Source organism: Castor canadensis, chromosome 3 (genome assembly GCF_047511655.1).
Source record: "Castor canadensis chromosome 3, mCasCan1.hap1v2, whole genome shotgun sequence".
Classification (NCBI taxonomy): domain Eukaryota; kingdom Metazoa; phylum Chordata; class Mammalia; order Rodentia; family Castoridae; genus Castor; species Castor canadensis.
This window is the reverse complement of record NC_133388.1, coordinates 195,028,297-195,048,089: the sequence shown is the minus strand read 5'-3', so window position 1 is coordinate 195,048,089 and position 19,793 is coordinate 195,028,297. Positions and strand designations below refer to the sequence as shown.

The 19,793-nt window shown below is 46.6% G+C and overlaps 1 protein-coding gene across 1 annotated transcript in view; it reads left to right on the top strand.

Moving 5' to 3' along the window:
* Col22a1 (collagen type XXII alpha 1 chain) overlaps window positions 1–19,793 on the top strand; it is a 247,389-nt gene that overhangs the window by 30,300 nt on the left and 197,296 nt on the right. The window contains exon 4 of the mRNA XM_020188246.2: window positions 15,304–15,378. Coding sequence (XP_020043835.2) covers window positions 15,304–15,378 — 75 coding nt within the window. The remainder of the gene's footprint in view (window positions 1–15,303; window positions 15,379–19,793) is intronic.

Genomic DNA, 19,793 nt, shown 5'->3' with positions numbered 1-19,793 from the left:
AGAAATAAAGTCTGTAGTGTTCCTAGTTCAGTGTATGCTTAAAGCATATAATAGTAGTTATTGCTACCTCTCCTCTTCTACCTCCTCACTCTTACCCTACTCCTCTTGCTTCTCTTTCTCTTTTCACCCTTCTGTTCCTCCCCCATCCACTTTCTTCTTCCCCTCCCCTTTATTGTCCTCCTCCTCCTGCTCTTTTCTCCTTCCTCTTCCCTCTCCATGATGCTGTTGATGATGCTGAATGGAGACCTGGTTCTTCCAAAGTCCATTTCTTCTTCCATCCTACTTGGCCACTAAAGAGAGGAAGGGCAGGCTTGAGGATCAAGAGTCTCCCTGGGCTGCCTATGGTGCCATGGCTGGGTGTCAGACATCCAGACATCCAGAGAAGTGCCTTCATGTCACAATACCAATTCCTGCTTCTCCATGGTCTAACTGAGCTTCCCAGGGGACCCAGTCTCAGCCTCAACTTCCTGCAGCATGTGTGGTGCAGGCTGTGGACAGGCCCAACCCAGAGCCTTGGTTGTAATTAAGCGCCTTCTCCACCCAGGGCTCTTCGTAGCCACAGAACAACCTTTATATAGTGTATCGGGTCTCTGTAAGTAGATCTGTGGAATGCCAGCTGGCCGCTACTGAGGAGACCTCCACCTACTTCTATTCTGGGGACATGCTGTAGTGGTCCTCTCTCCCCTGTCCCCATGGGCTGGGGTAATTCTGGATCCTGCCTTTCAGCTCCTAGATTGTTGGGCTGAGATGTTGGTCTGGATTAGGGGAACGAGGAGTTCTCTGCCTTGGTCCTGTGGTACTTTAACTCGGGTGACACGCGGGCATCCAATCTCTCCGCTCCTTGTTCTTGATGTGCCATGGTTAGCTATATTCCTACTCCAGTGGGAGTTTTAACTTCTGGTTGCTCTACTTGCCAAATGCCCAGGGGTGAGAGGAGAGACTTCTGTGTGAGGAGGAGATTAATTAATCGTTTTGTTGTTCACCTAGGCTGTCACTGGAGCGATGTGGGCAGTTAGACACCAGCCTTGCATTTTGATAAGTGTGTGAGGTTGCCTTTAATTTGCAACCCTAAATCCTGATCACCTGTAGTGTGGCGGCCTTCGCGCCTTCTCATAGATTTGCTTGAAGACAGAGGGTGTGATGGATGACAGGCCCTGATGTTTATTGAGGGCTCACTCTTGCTTTGCCCTGTGGCTGACAGCCAGGCCACTTGGCCTTCCCAAGGAATCAGCTGCTGGGTTCCCTTAAAAATTTGCTTTGTACTTTTTTCAGTTTGCAGTGCAAAACATTTTTAGTAGATAACACAGTTATGTAATTGGAAATGGCCTGAATAGACTTTAATAGACACCATCACACAACAGTAGCTTTTAGAAGGACTCTTCCTATATATTTTTGGGGTTACTTTTAATGCATATTTACTGAGCCCTGTTCTCTGCTGGACATTGTTCTGAGGCCTATGGGTCACAGTGCTGAGTAAGACATATGTCATCTTACTTTAGGGTGACACATCTCAGAAGGAAAGAAGACAGATAATGGAATATCTATTTATCTACAGTGATAAGTGCTTTGAAGCAGGCAAAGCAGGCCATGTCACAAAGTACCCAGACAGGCGAGGGATTAGAAGGCCTCTCAGCAGAGGAATATCCGGTGGAGCTTGGAAAGGCATGAAATGACTGCATGCCCAGACCCAGGGAACAGAGGGAGCAGAGGGTGCACCGTGGGAGTCCTGGGCTCACTCGGGGCATGAAGACCAAGGCAGAGAGCGCTGTGAGGCAGAGACTTACAGTACTTAGCAGGAAAGTGTGCCTGAACCATGTCCAGGACGCAGAATTGTGGCCAGCTAAATGGCTTCTTTCCCAAGTTCATGCATCTAGAGGGAGGTCCAGGGACAACCAGGGTCTTCCCTCAGCCAGAGGACAGTCCACCTAGGGCCTGGTGGTATTCATTCCCTATAAGGACATAGTCAAAAAGGCTCAGGGTAGGACTCCTAGTCCTGCTGTTGGCATGTCTGGTCTGTGGAATTCTTTGGTTGCCAGCACCCTCTTAACATGAGTCTTTTAAGTCATCAAAGTGGTCATAGCCCTACTGATAGCATTGTTCCCAGTGACCACACCTGCCTGATCATGTCTCTGCCCCCGCCCAAGCATCCTGCCAGCTGGGTACCCCATAATAAACTCAGGACATACCCTACATATACACATCATGCACACCTCACATTCATACACACTGCAAACATACCTTATAGTACACCATACACACTCCCTGCATGCATACCACTAACCATACACGCATGCCTTATGTACATACCACACATACTTCACACATGCTTTACTTACCTCACATACACATAAACCATACACACACATCACACACACCACACATACACCTTATACACACACCACACATACCTCACACATGCACCTCACATATATCACACGTACCCCAAACACTACAACCCCCCCCCCCCCCACATTTGGGAACATGTATGTGACCACAATATGACCTGCCTCGCTCTTCCTGCTGGGAGGATTCAGAGGCCAGGGAGGAATTGTGGCAGCCCTTCAGCTGTGGCTTTGGAGTGCCACGTTGAGGACTGTGGCTTGGCACTTGGGACCACAGTGACCTAAAGAGGCATTTGGGTCCCTCCCCACCCTGCACACAAAGGTCATGGGGAGTTCCTCTTGGGAAAATTTGTTATGAACTTGGTCACCCACTAGGAATAGTAAGTTGGTTACTTAATTCTGAATATGTGCCAGGAAATGTTAGTAGAAAATTACTGAAAGTGATGAAAAACTAAAAAACACCCTTCATTTATTTTTTATTAATTTTTAATATGTACACTTCAAGGAAGAAAAAAAAAAAAACAGTTTCCCAGCTCTGCCCAGCCAGATCCAAGACTATCTGAGTCATGTCCTTGTCAGACTCCTGTCTCTACCTAAAACTAGAGCCCATGCAGTGAGCCCCAAAGGAGACTGTATAGCCCAAAGCCTTCTGCCATTTTCTTAGTTCAAACTAGAGTGCATACTCTATCTCATTTTTCACAACAAATGTGTTTTATCCAAGTGTCAGGAATATGCACCATCATTCCTTCCTTCCTGAATGGATCACCATCTCTTCTGCTTCCAGGTTCTGGCTTATTATGACGGTGTTGTATAGGACTTTGTGTAATGAGCTCTTCAGGGACCTGTACATTTGGTCCCACAGGTTGCTTCTTAGAAGAAGTCAAAGCATGTGTGCAAGCGTCCAGCAGAGGCAGTGACAAGGCTGGCAAATCACAGCACATGGAGCTGGTCCCCTGGGCCTCCCAGCCACCCTTCTTCCTCTTCTTGTGACCTTGGGCCAGTTACATATTTTCCTCTGCCTCATCTCTTCACCTGTAAAGAGGATGATGCAACACCCCCTGCCTTGTAGAGGGTGTGGGGATTTAATGAGCTAGTGGCAGGAGAATGCCTGGTATGCTGGTGGCTGTGAGCATGTATTGTTAATGGGTATAGCTATACATACATGTACATAATAGTTTATGTGTGTGTGTGTGTGTGTGTGTGTAACCAGAAAAGTGATCAAGTCCAGTACATTTCACATTCCCAACTTTTATTATTATTAGTAGTGTCTCCTCCTAAAGGAGCAGGTAGAAACATTTTTTTCCTCTGACTAACCTTCTTCCTTAAAGTCATAACACCATGCTGTATGTTTCTGTTTATTCTGTTGAGTGGTACTGAGCTTTGCAAGGCACACACCATTAAAATATTTCAGGCTCTCCCTACCCCAGTGTGTGTTTGCCTCTTAGAGGTGATGTGATATTGTCCCTTCATGTTCTGAGGCACGGGAGAGGATTCCAGGAGAACCTGGGGAAGCCCTGGGGTTGGCATCTGGTCTTCTCTCCCTAAGAGGCTATGACTTTTTAGCATCAGGTTCAGCAGTGGACTCAGGTCTAAAAGCTTGAGATAAATATGGCTCTTCAGTTTATTTTGACAAATGACTCCTTTGCACTTTAGTTTTCCCTTTAGAATGAAGACTGAGTGAGCACATCTTCCTTCCTGAAGCATTTGCCTGGCATAGCACCTGTCTCATGATGGCTCTGGCTATCACACAGCTTGTCTGATGTCAGAGAGGACCTAGTGGAGTCCTACATCTGCCACCTGCCAGCCAGGTGCCTCAGTGACTTCACCCCTCTGAGCCTTGGTTTCCTCATCTGCAAATTGGGATGATGGTTACCAATCCAGTGATTGTAGCTGTTAATGCTATTATTGTTGTTAGCATACTTGGTATTTTTATGACAAGTCTACATAAAAAAGAACCTGTGAAAAATCAAAGTACCCCAAGTAATAGGGCAGGACTGTAGCTGCCTGTCACAGGAAGGGCCTTGAGCAGAGTCCAGAAGCTCATCTGTCCTGAGTTCTATAAGGGAACTGGTCCATTGAGGAAGGGAAGGCCTTTCTTGACCCAGTGCAATGGATGGCCAGTGATTACCCACAGGCCAGATCTGGCCAGGCACCTTTTTAAAAAAATTTATTGGCATAAAACAGACAACAATTTTGATAAGTTGTTTTCTTGGAACACTGCCATGTCAACTCAAGGCGTGTTGCCTATGGCTGCTTTCATCCTGGTTGTGGCAGAGACAACATAGCTTGCAAAGGTTTAAAATGTTTACTGTTTGGTCCTTTGCAGAGTTTGCTGACCCCTGGTAATGTATTCTGATGTGATGACTGAGAATCTGAAGTCGTTGTCACCAGTTCCCGTGGTGGCCTGGGACAGGATATTTTCTGAGGACCTCTGCCTCTTCCTCAGGGTGCTGAGTGGGATGAGTGAGATGAGTTGGGTTCCGTAGGGGGTTCCTCTTCCCTTCCTTTCTTAGTTTTGGTCAACATAACACATAACCAGCTTCCCCCTCCATGTGACATCCAATTTCAGCTTCTTTTCTGCCATCACTTTTCTAGGTTACTTATATATTAAGACATTCTTACACTGCCCCACCCCCCAGGCCCCAGTAGGACTAGAAGAAGCTTTAAGTTCAGTTATGTACTGGATCCTCCCCTTCCCCTAGCTAGCCATGGGGCCTTGTGCTAGCCCAATCATTCTGGTCCTAGTACCGTATGAGTAAAATGGAAGCTGTGTTCTTGTGGGCCTGATGACCCCAGTTACCCAAAGTGTTCCAGTTCACGGAGGGCTGACTGAATTTCACATGGTGGTTTTAGTTTTGAGTTGACAAAGAGGTAATAGATAGTGGCCACAAGTAAATTGGTGCTTGTGAAAAGTATGTATATACATATGCTCACACATAGACAATCTCTATATAAATATATTTATATATAAATGGGAATCTATATAATTAAATTCAGAGGAAAATTTTACATTTCCATGTATTTCTCTTGTTCTGCAGCTAACCTTGTCCTAGCTAAACTATCAGAGCACAACCCAGGACACAGGGTTACAAGATGTCTCAGGGCTTTCCAAGAAATGCTGGTGACTAATTGTAGTGCTTCTGATCCGAGCTCACACTTACTGGAAGACTGAAGGAAGACAGTGTTTCAAGCTGTATGGTTTAAGTGACCTATTTTGCTATAAAATGTGCCCATTTGTCTTTGTCCTTTTGACTTTGGTTTCTTTGGTTTACCTCCCCCCTCAACACACAAACTAGGCATACACGTACACTTATACACAGGCCTATGAACACACACAGACCAGCACAGGCCCATTCACTTGCACACACTCAGATACACACTTGCACACACATATACACACTTTAAAAACTTTCTACAAAGCACCTTCTATGGCCTAGAAAGGGATATTCTGGACAACAGAGACCCCTTCTTCTGCCCCACACCCTGGAATGGTCAATATGCAGTTGCCCAGAAAAAAATAACTTTATTAAAAATCAGTGTTTCCTCTTAAAATACCCACTCTCATTTTCTGGAAATCTGATCAGCCCATTTTGCTGTGGCACTAGACAAACAGACAGCGTGTCTGCTTGTTTATTTATAAAAGATTCTTGGGTACCACAGTCTGGCAGCCAGATGGGAACATGAATGGCCACAGAGTGGGAGGTCACAATGAGGTGCTCACAGGCACTGCCTCAGGGAGCTGAGAGTGGTCAGGATGTCATGGTTCCCTACATGGCAAGTTCTGCCCCATTCAGCACCTGCTTAGTATGTGTGTGTGCTCCTGCAGATATCTCTGTCTTGAACTCCTGGGAGCAGGAAGTTGTCTTCCTGCCTGTGTTCTGGTTGGAGTGAAGGTGAGATGTTCACAGGCCAAGAGCGCTGTGAAGCTGGATGTTTGGCCCATTGGCGGAGCTGAGCACCTTCCTTCAGCACCTTTGCTTGTGGAGTAGATGGAGTTCAGCCAAACCTTACTTCACACTCAGGTGGGACCCTGACCCAGGTCTGGTCTGCAGCAGGAGGACAGGGGATCTGCACACTTTGTGCACTGGTATTTGTACTTACAGATCAAAGTTCAAGAGTGTCCCAGAAAATGCATTCTGTTCTCGGAATTTGACAGGTATGCCCACAGAACACCCCGGAAAGCAGGTTTGAATTTAGATTTCTCGGACTCCCTAAAGTGACATGCAAAGATATGGTGGCTGCGTGTCTCATCCTGGCCCACAGCCCCAATCCATAGCCCTGTTCTCCTCCCTGTACTTCCCCATCACTTCCCTGCAGAAGCAAAGAGGACCCTTGCAGCACTGTTCCTTTGTTCCTTTGTGCATCAGGCTTCAAATGGAATGGGAGAGAGTAAAGTCTACTCACACCAGGCCAGACCCCCACACTGGAGAGGAAGCAGCACATGCTGGGAGTCAATCCCAGTCCCCTCACTGTTCTTTGCACTCCACTAGGGAACTGTAATTAGAACTGTCCCACTGGAAACTCTGGCTTGCCAACAGTTTATTTCAGTGTAAAATAGATACCCATCCTATGCAGCATCACTAGATGGGCAGAGCAGTCCAGGCTGAGAGATATCTCAGAAAGGAAAGGAAGGAGGGTTTAGAGAATCTGTGGTGAAATACCTTGAAAAATCTGGTTTAGTGGAGGATTTTATGTCATCTTTTAAGAAATCTGAACTCCTGAAGCTCGGCAGATTATATCATGGTTAAACTTGTATGTTGAAGTTGGTGGACCTGGGTTTGATTCTGTGTTTGACTTTATCCCCTCTTTACTTGTTACTTAACCTCTCTGTGCTTAGTTTTATTGTCTGTAAAATGGATACACAATCCATCAGTTACTGAGAAGATCATATACATTAACCTATGGGAACTGCCCAACGCAGTGAAGTGCTGAACACTTGTGCACTGTCAACTTCACCTGAAGCCCAGGCATCCTGGAGAACATGAGCACTCTGACTCATCTGAATGATAGGTGAAATAAAAAACAAAGCAAACACCCTCATAGCTCCACTTCAAGCATTGTATTCGTCCATTCAGGAAATACCGATGAAATGCTGTGTGGGTCCCAGGTGTAGAGTATTTAATTTGATAAACAAACCAATGGAAAAAAGCACTTAATTTTATATGTGAAATTATAGGTGGGAGTTATAAGAAGTGCTTTGTTGGACATAAACTAGGGAGTTATGGTAAAAAAAAAAAGTAAGAAATAAGGGTTCTTAGCTTAGATGGTCAGGGAGCCCTCTAAAGACACAGCCAGGAAATAGGCAGGAAACTATTTTGTATAAAGGTTGAGATTGGCCTCAGCCTCAGCATCAAGTGGGTGGCCAGTGCCTGGGGTTTGGGCAGAGACCAGCTACTTTAGGTTCATTTGGGCCTGGGGAGAATTTGGAGTTTTACTCTGAGCTGAACAGTAAGACATTGGGATGTTTTGTTACCTTTGCCCCGTTGAAGGAGTTTGAGCAAGAAAGGGATACTATCAATTCATGCCCCAAGTTCACTTTTCTGTTGGGTGAAAAATGGAGCCCTGTGAGGAACAGAGAGAAACAGGGAGTCCCATCCAAAGGTGAGTTCAGGAGCTGATGTATTAGAACATGTGAGTGGAGACTCAATCAGGGAGTAGGGCACAGAGTGGTGGTCTGACGAGGAAACTGAGGCCAGAAAGGTGGAGCAGCTTGTTCACAGGCACCCAGAAGGAGGTGGCATGGGGGCTGCTTAGAACTGAAGGTGAAGCCATGACTATGTTTCTTCCCTCTTAAGGCATGGGGATAACAGATACCATACAGCCTAGGTGGCAGATGGGGGACTCACAGCCATGGAAAGGCACAAAGCCAGGCAATCCCACTATGTGCTTGCCCCCAGCTCGGCCCTCACCTTCAGACTCTCAGAAGTGACTGCAGTCTGAGTTTGGTGCAGCATCCTAGATGGATGCTCTTGAGAGGAGGAGAGCATGGGTAGGGCGTCTACCTCCAGAGTGTTTACAGCATACCTCATTCTCCCTCAGCCTCAGCCCTGCCTCCAAGGACAGCCCTGGGAAAAGGCACATCATTTGCTTCTCTCAACATCTAGCTGTTAATCCCACCAGTCTCACCATTTGATGAGTAGCTGGTACCCATTCCAGGAACTCACTTCCACAAGCCCACTGGGTAAGGACCTGGAGAAAAGGTCCATTTCTGTCCTGTGACCTGGGACCCAAGGAAGGGTGGCCTGGTCTTGGTGTCTGCTCCTGCTTGGTGTTCAGGGGGCCTGACAGGATGGAGGGCTGAGCTCAGCCCCTGCCCTCTCCTGGAGCTCCAGGCCTCCTGTTCCTCCTTCCTGCCTTTGACACTGGGGCTGATTTTGGGGCATGACCCTAAGTTTGTATATAAGATATATCCCAGGCTACATGCTAGAGAAAAGAATGTGCCCAAGACCAAAAGAAGAAATAATACCTTATCTTGTTTGTCCATCTTCCCTGAGAACCACAGAGTTTGGAAGGAGGCAAGAACCCTGTGGGATGGCACTGAGATTCATTCAGTAAGACCTGTGTTCTGGAGGCTGCAGGTAGAGAAGTTTTGTCCACAGTTATGGAGGGACTGAGGATCAGCACTGAATCTGATTGCATCTCCTGAGGCCTCCTTCTACTGTGTTTCTAACCTTCTTCACTCCCACCTTTCCTGTGGAAGTTTCACCTCCTCTTTGGAGCTGGGAAGATGCCCTATAGCCCTCTGGATTAGTAGAGTACATTTGCAACTTGCCACCTCTTTGATTTTGTATTTCTCCTGCTCAGAATCTGCATTGGGAAGAAGGGAAGTATTTAGGTTTTATCTTTACCTGTAGGCTGCTTAGCATCCCTTTCACCCCAGTTCCATGTAATCCTGGGGGATCTTCATCTCCCTGTGTTCAGTCCTCTGGATGTTTGGTTTGGGTGATACAGGTTGGGTTTGGATGATTTTTTGCCCAGGCCTCCTCGGTTCCGTAACTGGAATCCCTAAGAGAAAGAGGATGGAGCTAAACAGTTTGTAAATGCTGAACTGATGGCACTCCCTTATAACAGCAAACCTGGATCCAAGGTTCACTTCAGAAACAGAAGGCAAAGCTTTGGGGTTTGGAATGCCAAGGCAAACCCCCTTAGGCTATTAATATGCTCTTAAAAAATGAAGGACAGGAGGGTAAAACAGGTCTTTTCTGGGGGTGGGTACCAATGGGAAGGTGGACGGCATAAGAAAAGGGTGAATGAGGGTGAATATGGTGGATGTATTTTGTATTCATATATGAAAATAGAAGAATGAAATCTGTCGAAATTGTTCTAAGAAGCAGGGAAGGGAGGTGGAGGGAGAACTATGGAGGGGGTAAATCTAACTAAGATGTATCAGAAGCACATATGAAAATATCACAATATATCTCCCTATACAACTATTATATGCTAATAAAAATGTAAAAAAAATCTTTGGAGTTTTGTGGCATTAGAAGCTACATGTCATCACTCAGGGCCAGTTCTACAAATGAGGCAGGCGTTCCGAGTTCTATCCCAACAGCCAATGGTCTGTGGGTTTGTCTTCGTGGGAAGGAGGGTGTGGCAGAGCTCCAAGTAGAGAGATGCCAGGTTGGGTGTAGCTTTGCTGGGTACTGCAGTGGGAGGCATTTCCTTGTCATAGCATCCTTATCCATGAGACCACATGTCCAGAGGATAGGATCATTTGAACTTCCCCTGACCCAGAAGTCTGATGCTATGTTGTCTGGATATTAACTCCATATGGAAGAAATATCCTCTGCTGTTGCACCCAGCTTGACTCAGAGGTCTACCTTCCCTACATTATCCATTTTCACCTGAGAAACTTCAGGGGCTGGATGGCAGGTTCCAGGAGCAGGAGGGGCTGGGTGTTGGGATGGAGAGGGAATCCTGTAAAGAAGACCTGTGTGGGGACACTTGGAGCATGTGTGTTTTCCTGAAGCTTTCCCAGAAAGCCTACTCATCAATCTTTAGTAGAGAATGACATGATGGGGCATCAAAGTGTCCGAAGGCCAGTAAGGAAAATAAGAGTTGGTTTTGAAGCAACTCCAGTGAGATCTGTGTGGTGCTCTCTTCTCAGGTGACATCTGCACAGGTCCTGCGTGCTGCTCCCTGTGCCAGAAACACTCTTTCTACTCACCTTGGCCTTGCTCTCCCCTGGCTGTCTGCTACTTCACTGGCTTTCCTTCTTGTCCCCCCTTTGCTGGCTGCCCTTCACCTCTCCTCCCTGTTGGTGTTGGAGGTCTGAGATCTGATTTGCAGACCTCTTTTCCTCTCTCACTCCATCTCAGAATGATCTCACCCACTCCAGTGCTTTAAACATTGTCTGTGCACCAACAACTTCCAAATTGCAATCCCCAGTTGGGACCTGGATCTTGAAATCTCAGTTAGGCTTAGAGATCCAGATGCTTTGTGAACATCTAACAGATCTCAAATGTTAAGTGTCAGGCGTATAGGTGTACAGGTCTAGTCTCCCCGGGCACAGACAGCACATGCTCTTTCTCAGATGCTCCACATCTAATCTTTAACTGCCCAAGTTTGCTCAGTCTGCTTTTATAGTAGACTTTAAAAAGTCTACCCCATCACATGGACACAGACCACTATCATCCCTCCCCTGGCCTTAAGGCAGCCTCCTCGCTGGTTTCTCTGCTTCCATCCCTGCCCTGTCACTGCCCCTAGGCAGCATGATCCATCTTACCAGGGCCCCTTAGCACCCTGTCCCCAAGGCATTTGTCTTCTCCCATCATCTCATCCTTGTTCTTCCCTTTGTTGACCTTTCTCCAGATGTATCACCCATGCTTCTCCACCTTCCAGACCCAGGCCTGGACCTCATTCTTCCTGTCTTCTTCCACTTTCCTCCATCCATCCTTCCTTCAGATCTTGGTTGAGATGTCTCTGGCCCTCCAGCCATGTGGTGCCCTCCCACCCTCATCCAGCTCTGGCCTCAGCACTTTCTGCTTATTATAATCTTTGCTGGACATAGCTCCCTGACGACAGAGAGCTTGTCATTTTGTCCAATACTTTTATGCCCAGGATTAATTTGATGCCAGGTACACAGCATTTGTGGCATGGAATGAAGGAAGGGAGGTTTGCTGAGTAGAATGAACAAGCACATCTCTGGGCCCTGTGGTACCTGGGCTGGACAAGGGCTCTGCTGCCCTCCAGTGTCCCATCCTGTCTGTCTCTTCCTGCCCCTCTCAGGGAATAGTCTTCACAGTCTCTGCTGACACCTACTGGTGCTGGACCATGGGGACATTCCCCAGAAGAGAAAAAAGGCTGGAGGAAACTTGGGGACATTTGAAGTCATTGGTGATGGACTGGCACTCTCAGCCCTCCTTGGATGGTGACAACCATTCTGTGACCCCCTCTACCGTCAGCACTTCGACTTCCATATGTCCCCTGGACACCCGCATGCCCTGAATTCTGAACCCTGCCTTGGGTTTCTGGGCTTTCTATAGTCCCATATCTTCTATCTCTCTCCTTTCCCTCTGCCACTTCAGCTCCAGGGCATGGCCCACTCCCCACCCCCATGACAGGTGGATCCCCTTCCAGCCTTCCTGTTGCCCCTGCATGCTGTGCTCTCCTTGGCTAGCCATTCTCCTTCTTAGCTTTTGGCTTAGATGTCACTTACCTCATAGGTCCAGCTTATCTAATGCCTCCTATTCGGCCTCTCATCCATCAGCCTGTCACAACACTGGTGCATTTCCTCTATAGTTCAGATGACACTTGCTGACCAGCTTGCTTCTCCATGTTGTTTTCTGCCTTTTCCTCTTGCACATGATCACCAAGAGGGAGGGAGCCACACCACCTGTGCATTTGAGTGTTTGCCCTTGTTCCTCTAGTGAGAACAGATGTGCTGGACCTTAGGAAAATATGTGTTAGCTGAAAGAATAAATGAATGAGTGAGCACTGGCTAGGTGCAAGGCATCATGTCTAGAGCTTCCTGGCTACTACCCTATTTGTTCTTTAGGAAAGCTCTGGTTGGCGGGAAAATACTAACTTGTACTCCTGTTTCTGAGTTTGGAAACAGACACACAAGGGATGAGGGAGGTGAGGTCTGTGTGATTCCAGGGCTTTGCCTACTCCACTTTGGGGTGTGTTCTCTCCACCCTAGCCCTGTTTCAATTTCTCTTGCCTAGTAAGCAGCTTGTACTTGGGGTGGGAGAGGAGAGATGGCCTGCAGGGCCTCATCTTATCATTATTTCCTGTTCTCTGTAGTCTCCAAGCAGGCGACTGTCCCCAGCACACTGTAGGAATGTCTCTGCTGTGCCTCAGAGCCTGCCATTGTACCTCATGCTGCCCCTGCTCATTCAGAGACAGTGGCAAAAAGGGAGGCAAGAGGATGTGTGACCAGTCAGTGATTGCAGCTGTTAGCAGGCCCGGGGGATTTCTTTCAAGTACTATTTTGCCTGCCAAATGTTGTAGTAGGCTGTTTCTAAATCACTTGCATAAACACTCCCCCAAACACTTGGCACCCTGACCACAGCTCTCCAGCCTGGAGGACCTGGTGGATGAACATCACCAGGGGATGTGGAGCTTCCGGGAGGCAGTTGGTGCCTATATACTTTGGCCTAGAAGAGAGTTGCACCCTGGGAGTCTCCAGAAAGCTGCAGAACAGGAAGTGGGGGTAGACTTGGTCATTAGAACCCAGTTTCTGGCCCCTGGGTTGTAATCTTTTCATCTTCTCACATGACCCACACTGAGGTCATGGAAGGCCCAGCAGAGTCTCCAAGATATAGGAGGAGGAGCCTGGTAGCAGGGAACATAAGATACTGCACAGGTCTAATACTTTCATGTCCTTAGTGTTAGGAGTCTGCTGCCACAGTCAGTCCAAGAATGCCCTGAAGGCAGGGACAGTGACAATCTATGATTCATTTCTGCATTCTTAGAATTAGGTTGGTGCTTGGAGCATATTTGGACCTCGGTAATTATTTCAGTTTGAATAAATGAGTGAATGTGGAAGTAAACAGATCATTACCTAAGATACAGGGATATCTTGGTCAAAGATAATTGGGAAGATGGCTGAAAGGGGATTAGGATTTTAAACCTACCTTTCCACCTAGCAGATGAGCCCTGAGGACCCTGACATTGCTGGGAAGCCTAGCTGAGGGGGTATTTTGGGAGCTATTTGTCCTGTCTTAACCAAGCACACTATAAATTGTCACTTGAGCCTCCTGAATGCAGACCTAAGCTTAGTGGTGGCAGGACCTGAGAGCCTGTGGCAATTTATAGTTGTTTTGGGAATGATTCCTAAAGCAGTTTGGGAAATTTTTGTCTTCTTTGAGAAGTCTCTCCCTCCTTTCTGTGTTTGTGATCTTCAGATTGGCCTTGCTGTCTGAGTCTGGGCACCAGGTCCTCCTCTTGGGATATTAACAGACATGACTGAAAGGCACAGCCTGCTCCAGCTCCAGTCATCAGCTTCCAAGGATTTGCCATCTAGGAAGGGACCTTCTGAGTCAACTTCTTTAAAATTTTAAACTCATTTAAGTGATGAGCAATCCCCAGTCTATCTCTCTGGTGAGCTGCCAAAGTTACAGCAATTGGTCATCACCCCACAGCTGCCACTGTCCTGGGTGGGGCTGTCTAAATATTGCCCGGTACTTGCCTCTTGTCTTATATTTAGTCCTAGACAGACAGCTTGGTGCTCTTTCCAAAATAACCCCTTCCATGGGGCTTGTCAGACCTGCTGGTGCCTGTTATGAAAAACATTAAAAATACCTCCCCCCAAATCAGGAGAGATTTCATCTGTTCCCCTCACTGCTATGGGCTAAAAGGGCCCCATCAAAAGATGGGGTCCTACATCAAAAGATTGATGTTCCCAAATAGGAGAAGAGGTCATTGCACAAAGAGCTGATGGGATGGTGGAACTGTCTGGTAATGTGTGATTAAAATAATAACATGTAATAGACAAATTGCTTCCTGGGCAGGGCTGGGTGGTGGGATGGTATGGGAGCTGCCTGAAGGGCAAAGTTGAAGAAAGTGCCTCCTTACCCTAGTCCTGGTGCTCTTATGGGCTTTATCTTGCCCAGTTTTCAAAGCAGCCATGCCATAGGTGTACATTTGGAGGTGTCCCCTCCCGTCACGATCACGCCAGGGCAGACTCAGACCTCTCTAAGTCACGGAACTGGTTGGCCCTGGAGCCAACACTTGGACCCAGCACAGTGAAGTTCAGAGCGAGGGCTGATTCTGAGTTATTTAGACAGCCTGAAAGAGTTTGTTTTACTCTCAGTTGTTTTTGTTTGTTTGTTTGCTTAAACAACAGTGTTTTTAAAAAATCCAAATCATGATGATTTTAAGATAAAATACTTCTGAATTACACCATGGTAACTTTATTTTATGACATAGTCCATTGCTTTTGTATGACTGAGAACTTTTGCTTCTTCTGGAATTGCTCTGGAATTGGGCAGCTGAAGGGATGGCTTTCTGGTCAGCACCTCTGGCACACAACTCCCATTTCCCTGACCACCCGCTGACTTGGCATTTTCATGTATACATGTGTGCCTTCATAAATGAGGTTTCTTTGGCTTGTATGGGCTTTTGTTTTCTTGTCAGACTGACTCAGTTTTATTGTTTCTTTAAGAAGAAATATCTAGGAAAGCCTCCCTGTGGTCAAGCAGGTTAGGTGGGATACCTGTGCCCTAAACCCCAACCAGCCATCCTGTGTCTATCACCCAGGATATTGATTTTCTTGTCTGGCGTCCTCTAATGGCAGAGCTGTGAGTTCACTGGAGATGGGGCAATTCCTTGTCTATATTTTGTCCCAGTTACAGAGCATGGCATTTGCAGAGTTGGTATTTAACAAAGACACAAATAAATGAAAAAATCGATGAGTGTGGAGCTGCCAGTGAGCTCTGTGGCCGTTTGTTTTCACACTTTTTGGGGTAATTGTAGGCATGTTTTCTAATCTGCTTCTGTTTCCTCTTGCTTTTCTCAGATGTGCTCTGCCCCAGTGTCCGGGTAGAAGGAGATCGCTTTAAGCACACTAATGGAGAAACCAAGGAAATCACAGGTAAGCAAGAAGCCACCACCACACAAGCTTGGTTTTGTGTACTACTTGCTGGACCTCAGTATGACCCTAGTCAGAAAACATAGGGGTGGCCTCATTGACTCTATTCTCATTCTTGTGTGTACCAAAGTCCTGGTAGAGTAGTTTGGAGTGTACAAGTGGCAGCCACCCATCCAACAGTAAAAAGCATTCACCATTTTCCACTTGGCAGGCTGGGGACATCCTATAGGAGTCAGTAAATAATATGTTAAGATGAGTGCATTTGTGCAAGAGTTAGCAAATAAGCAAAGCAAGCAAAGGAATGGATAAATAAAGGCACTTATGAGAGAGAGGTGAATGAATCAGTGTTATAAATGTATGAGGAAATCAACTGGCAGGAGGGCAGAGAGGTATGTGACTGCCTACCCTGCAGTAGGGAGAAACGCTGCAGAGGGTTGTCAAAGACTGCAGATGACAGAGCAGAAATGCAGTGGCAGCCTGTGTATGGGTGTGTGAGTGGGGGGTGCTGAGTTCTCATTGGCCTGAGAGTGTCGAACATTGATTAGTCCTCCCTGTGCCCAGATGTCCTGCTGAGCACCTCAAACGGCATGGACTTGAGGCAGTTTCTTCTCCCCCCACTCCAGGACCCCAAACCTGCTCTTTCCACTGATGTCCACTGGTTCAGCAGCTTCTTCTCCCACCTCCATCCCACTGGGTCCAATTCTAATCGTCTTCCATTCTGTGAAGCCAGCCACATGAGATCAGACTAGGTGCTAGGTGGGTGCTCCTGGTACCCTGCCTATATCCCAGAATTCTAGCATGTCAGTGTTCAAGGTGCAGCATCTGCACTGGGGGGACCTGGAGGATTTTTCTAGAGAGTAGAAGCTATGCCTGGGTGTAAGCAGAATGTGCCAGGGAGCTGGCTTTCCTCAGAGCAGCTCTCAGGCAGTGTTGTTGTATGTAGAACCTTCCCAGCTCCCTGGGTGGGTTTGTGCTCAGGTCTACATTGGACCCTGTGTCCTGGGGTTTCCCTACAGGAGGCAGGGGTAGTCACTTGCTGGGTACTGGCTTCACTCCATACTCTACCAGCCACTTTCCTCCCCTGCCTCCACCCCTATTCCCCTATCAAGCTCCTCCAACAGACAGTTCTCATCTCTTCTCCCTGGCTGGGGACATGCCTGGCAGTTGGTACTCAGGGAGGTGCTGCTGTCACAGCTTCCTTGTCAAATTCATGAGCTAACGGTGACTTTCATCTCTTTGTTATCTCAGGTACCTTGAAGCAAGTGAATTTATAGCTGAGCCACTCAGCTCAGGGTGCAAAATCACTAGGCATTCATCTTAGATGTTTCTGACTTTGCCTTGGCGAGCCCGGTGAAGCTCTTGGTTAATCTGTTATCCATTCCCTGCAGCACAGATGTGCCTGTCTATCTCTGCCCCAAGGCGTCTCCCACTGAAGCCCCTCTCTAAAACAAACTCTTTCCTTGTTGTGCAATGTACCTTTGGCTTTGTGAGCCACCAGACTGTGAGAACAGCAATGCCCCAGGTCGTTCTAATGCATGGTTCAGCACATCCAGCTGTGGAAGGGACGGTTAGGCTAAGGCTGACATTGGTAGCAACAATCACAGTAACAAGCGATACTGAGCACTCACCGTGCGTCCTTGTGGTTCCTCGTTCAACCCTTACGTCATCCATTTGCAGGTGGGAAAACTGAGGTTCGGACAGATTAAGCAACTTGCTGAAATTTGTGACTGGAATCAGGATTCACATCTAAAGTGACATTTGACACCATTTTGTCATATGGTGTGATCAATCCTTATGTTAAAACCGTGTAATATTTACTTAAGGCAATTGACTCAACAAAGTGAAGAAATCAAAGTCCCATTAAAAATTGAGCAAACTGACCCTGATTATCAAAATCTAGTCTACTTTCCCACCTTAAGATGTGAAAACCAAGCTGTGTGACTATGGAGAAATGACTGGACAGATCCAGACAAGCATCTAGAGAGAGGGGCAGGGCACCATGGCTGTTGTCACACCTCAGTGAGTGGCAGAATTAGTAAAAATAAGAAGCTGCTCCCTGTTTGCTGCTGCCATGGAATTCCAATCTACCACTGCCCCTCATCTGGAATGTTACAGTGTCTCTGTAACCAGCATGCCGCCTTCTAGAACTGTCCTGTTCCTTCACCTTCATCAAGAGCTTTCTAAAACTCAGATTCTTGAAGTCTGTGCTCCTTAGCCTCTCAGAAAAGTTTTGTCTCTTCTGTCCTTGCTTATTCTTGAGCCTATTAGGATGCCTACTGGCCCCTAAAGATGTACTGTTCCCCTTAGCTTGATGGCATTTCCTCTGCTGGGTGTGCCTATAGCCACCTTGCGCCCACAGTGAGCTCCTGCTCGACTCTCAAACCCAATTCAACAGTCACTTATATGAAATCAGTTTAGGCCCCAATGGGCCATTAGTTGCTTGTTTGGCATTTTATTCTGTCTTGAAAACTCCAGTCAGAAGGTGTCATGACATATGAATAATAAAAGAAAAAAAAAAAAAAAGAAGGTGTCATGATTCTTTGCTTCCCCAACAAGCATATGAGCTGTTTGAAAGCAGATCTGTTTTTACCTGGGCATTCTTCTTTGTATTCTAAGAGTATAGAGCACTACATGCATTTATTCATTTAATCCTGTTGAATGAATGAATGGATATGTGAATGAAATTAATGAAAGGAAGGGGCCAGAAGTCAAGCATGAAAACATGAATGGGTAGATGGCAGGTTGAATAAATGGTTAGGAAAGATAAAAAGATGGATGGAAGAGAGAAAGGAAGGAGAAGAGAGGGAAGGAAGAGAAAAAGAGGAAAACAAATGAATAGGTGAATCTGCCTCATCTGTAAGTCAGAATGAGCTATAGTTTCTTGTCATTCTATAAACTGAAGTGCAGCAAGTATTATTTTTTCTACTTAAGGAAAACTGATTCTTGCTGGGAGAATCAGAAAGTATTCTTCTATGTGCACGTGTGTACATGGTTTGTGTCCTACATGTATGGCTATATGTATATGCATATTTATACCCATATGAATATGCAGAACTTTGAAGAAATGTTTTAATCTATGGCATTAGAGGAGAATCCTGTGAAACAGGTGCTTGGATAGAAACGGGACCCTCTGTTATGAATCTGTGGTCCATTCACAGCCAATGGATTCTCGGCCCCCTTCCCTGCCCTTGGTGGAGGGTTCCAGGTAATGAACTGCAGTGCCAAGTGGATCTCCACCAGCAGAGGAGCCAGGCGCCCTGTATGTGAAGCTCTGCGCATGCAGATAACCTCTTTATCTCTTGTCTCCTTTAATAAGTACCAGCCCTGAAAAATCATCCAAGTCATATGGAGGCTGAAGAGGGGGTTATGGAGATAGGGAACCGCAGACTTGCCAAATTAGAGTCAACTTCTGTATTCTGGAAAAAGTGCAGCTCCCAAAAGCTTCACCTCCAGGCATTTCCTTAAATGATTCTGGCTATTTTTAGGGCTCATCTGGCTGGGCAGTGAGGATGATGACAAGAGTAGACAAAGGAGATTGAGATATAGGTCTTAGATGGCCCTGCTGCTTGCCAGTCAGGTGGCCATGGGTCAAGCTCCTGATGTTTCTGAGCATCAGTTTCCCTGTCTGTATAACAGGGGATGTAAAAAATGTCTCTGAAGTTCCCCCTCAGTTCTAATAGCTACTTTGCCAATTCTTTGCCACTAAAAATGTTATACAACTTTCTTGGGAGTTAGCCCGTTGGTACTTAAAAGTATGCTAGTCACAGTGCTAGTCTCAAATTTGGCCATAGACAGTCTGGAATTCTTTTTTCTTTCCACCCAGATAATCAAGTCAGACTCATTGTACTTCCAACAAAGTTCTAGAGTGCAAGCATATCTTCCACTCCTCCTGTCTCAGCTCACCAAGCCTGCTCCTTATCGGTCCCCCTGCTTCTCCCTCCACCACCAGGGTGACCTTGTAAAGCGGAGACTGGATTGTGTTTCTGTTCTGCTTTAAAGCCAACTAGACCTCCCCAATGCTTGCAGAAAGGAAATCAAACTCCCCACTGTGGCTAATAGAGCCCACCAGCCCTGGCCTGCCCACATCATTCCTAGCCAGTGAAATCCAGTCTCTGCATTCCTGTTCTGCACCCTTTTTTTGGAGGGTAAATTTTAGTTATTTATTATCATTGTTGGACTGGGGGTAAGTTGTAACATTTACAAAAGTTGTTATAATGTGTCATAGTTGAATTCACCTCCTTCATCATTCTCCTTTATTCCCGCAACCCCATTCCTGGAACAGTTTCAACATGTCTCATTTTTCCATTTTCATACATGAGTACATGATATTTTTACTATTTTCACCCTCCCATATCCTTTCCCTACATAATCCCCCCACCTACTGGTGACAACCCCCAGATAGGACCTCTTTTTCTTTC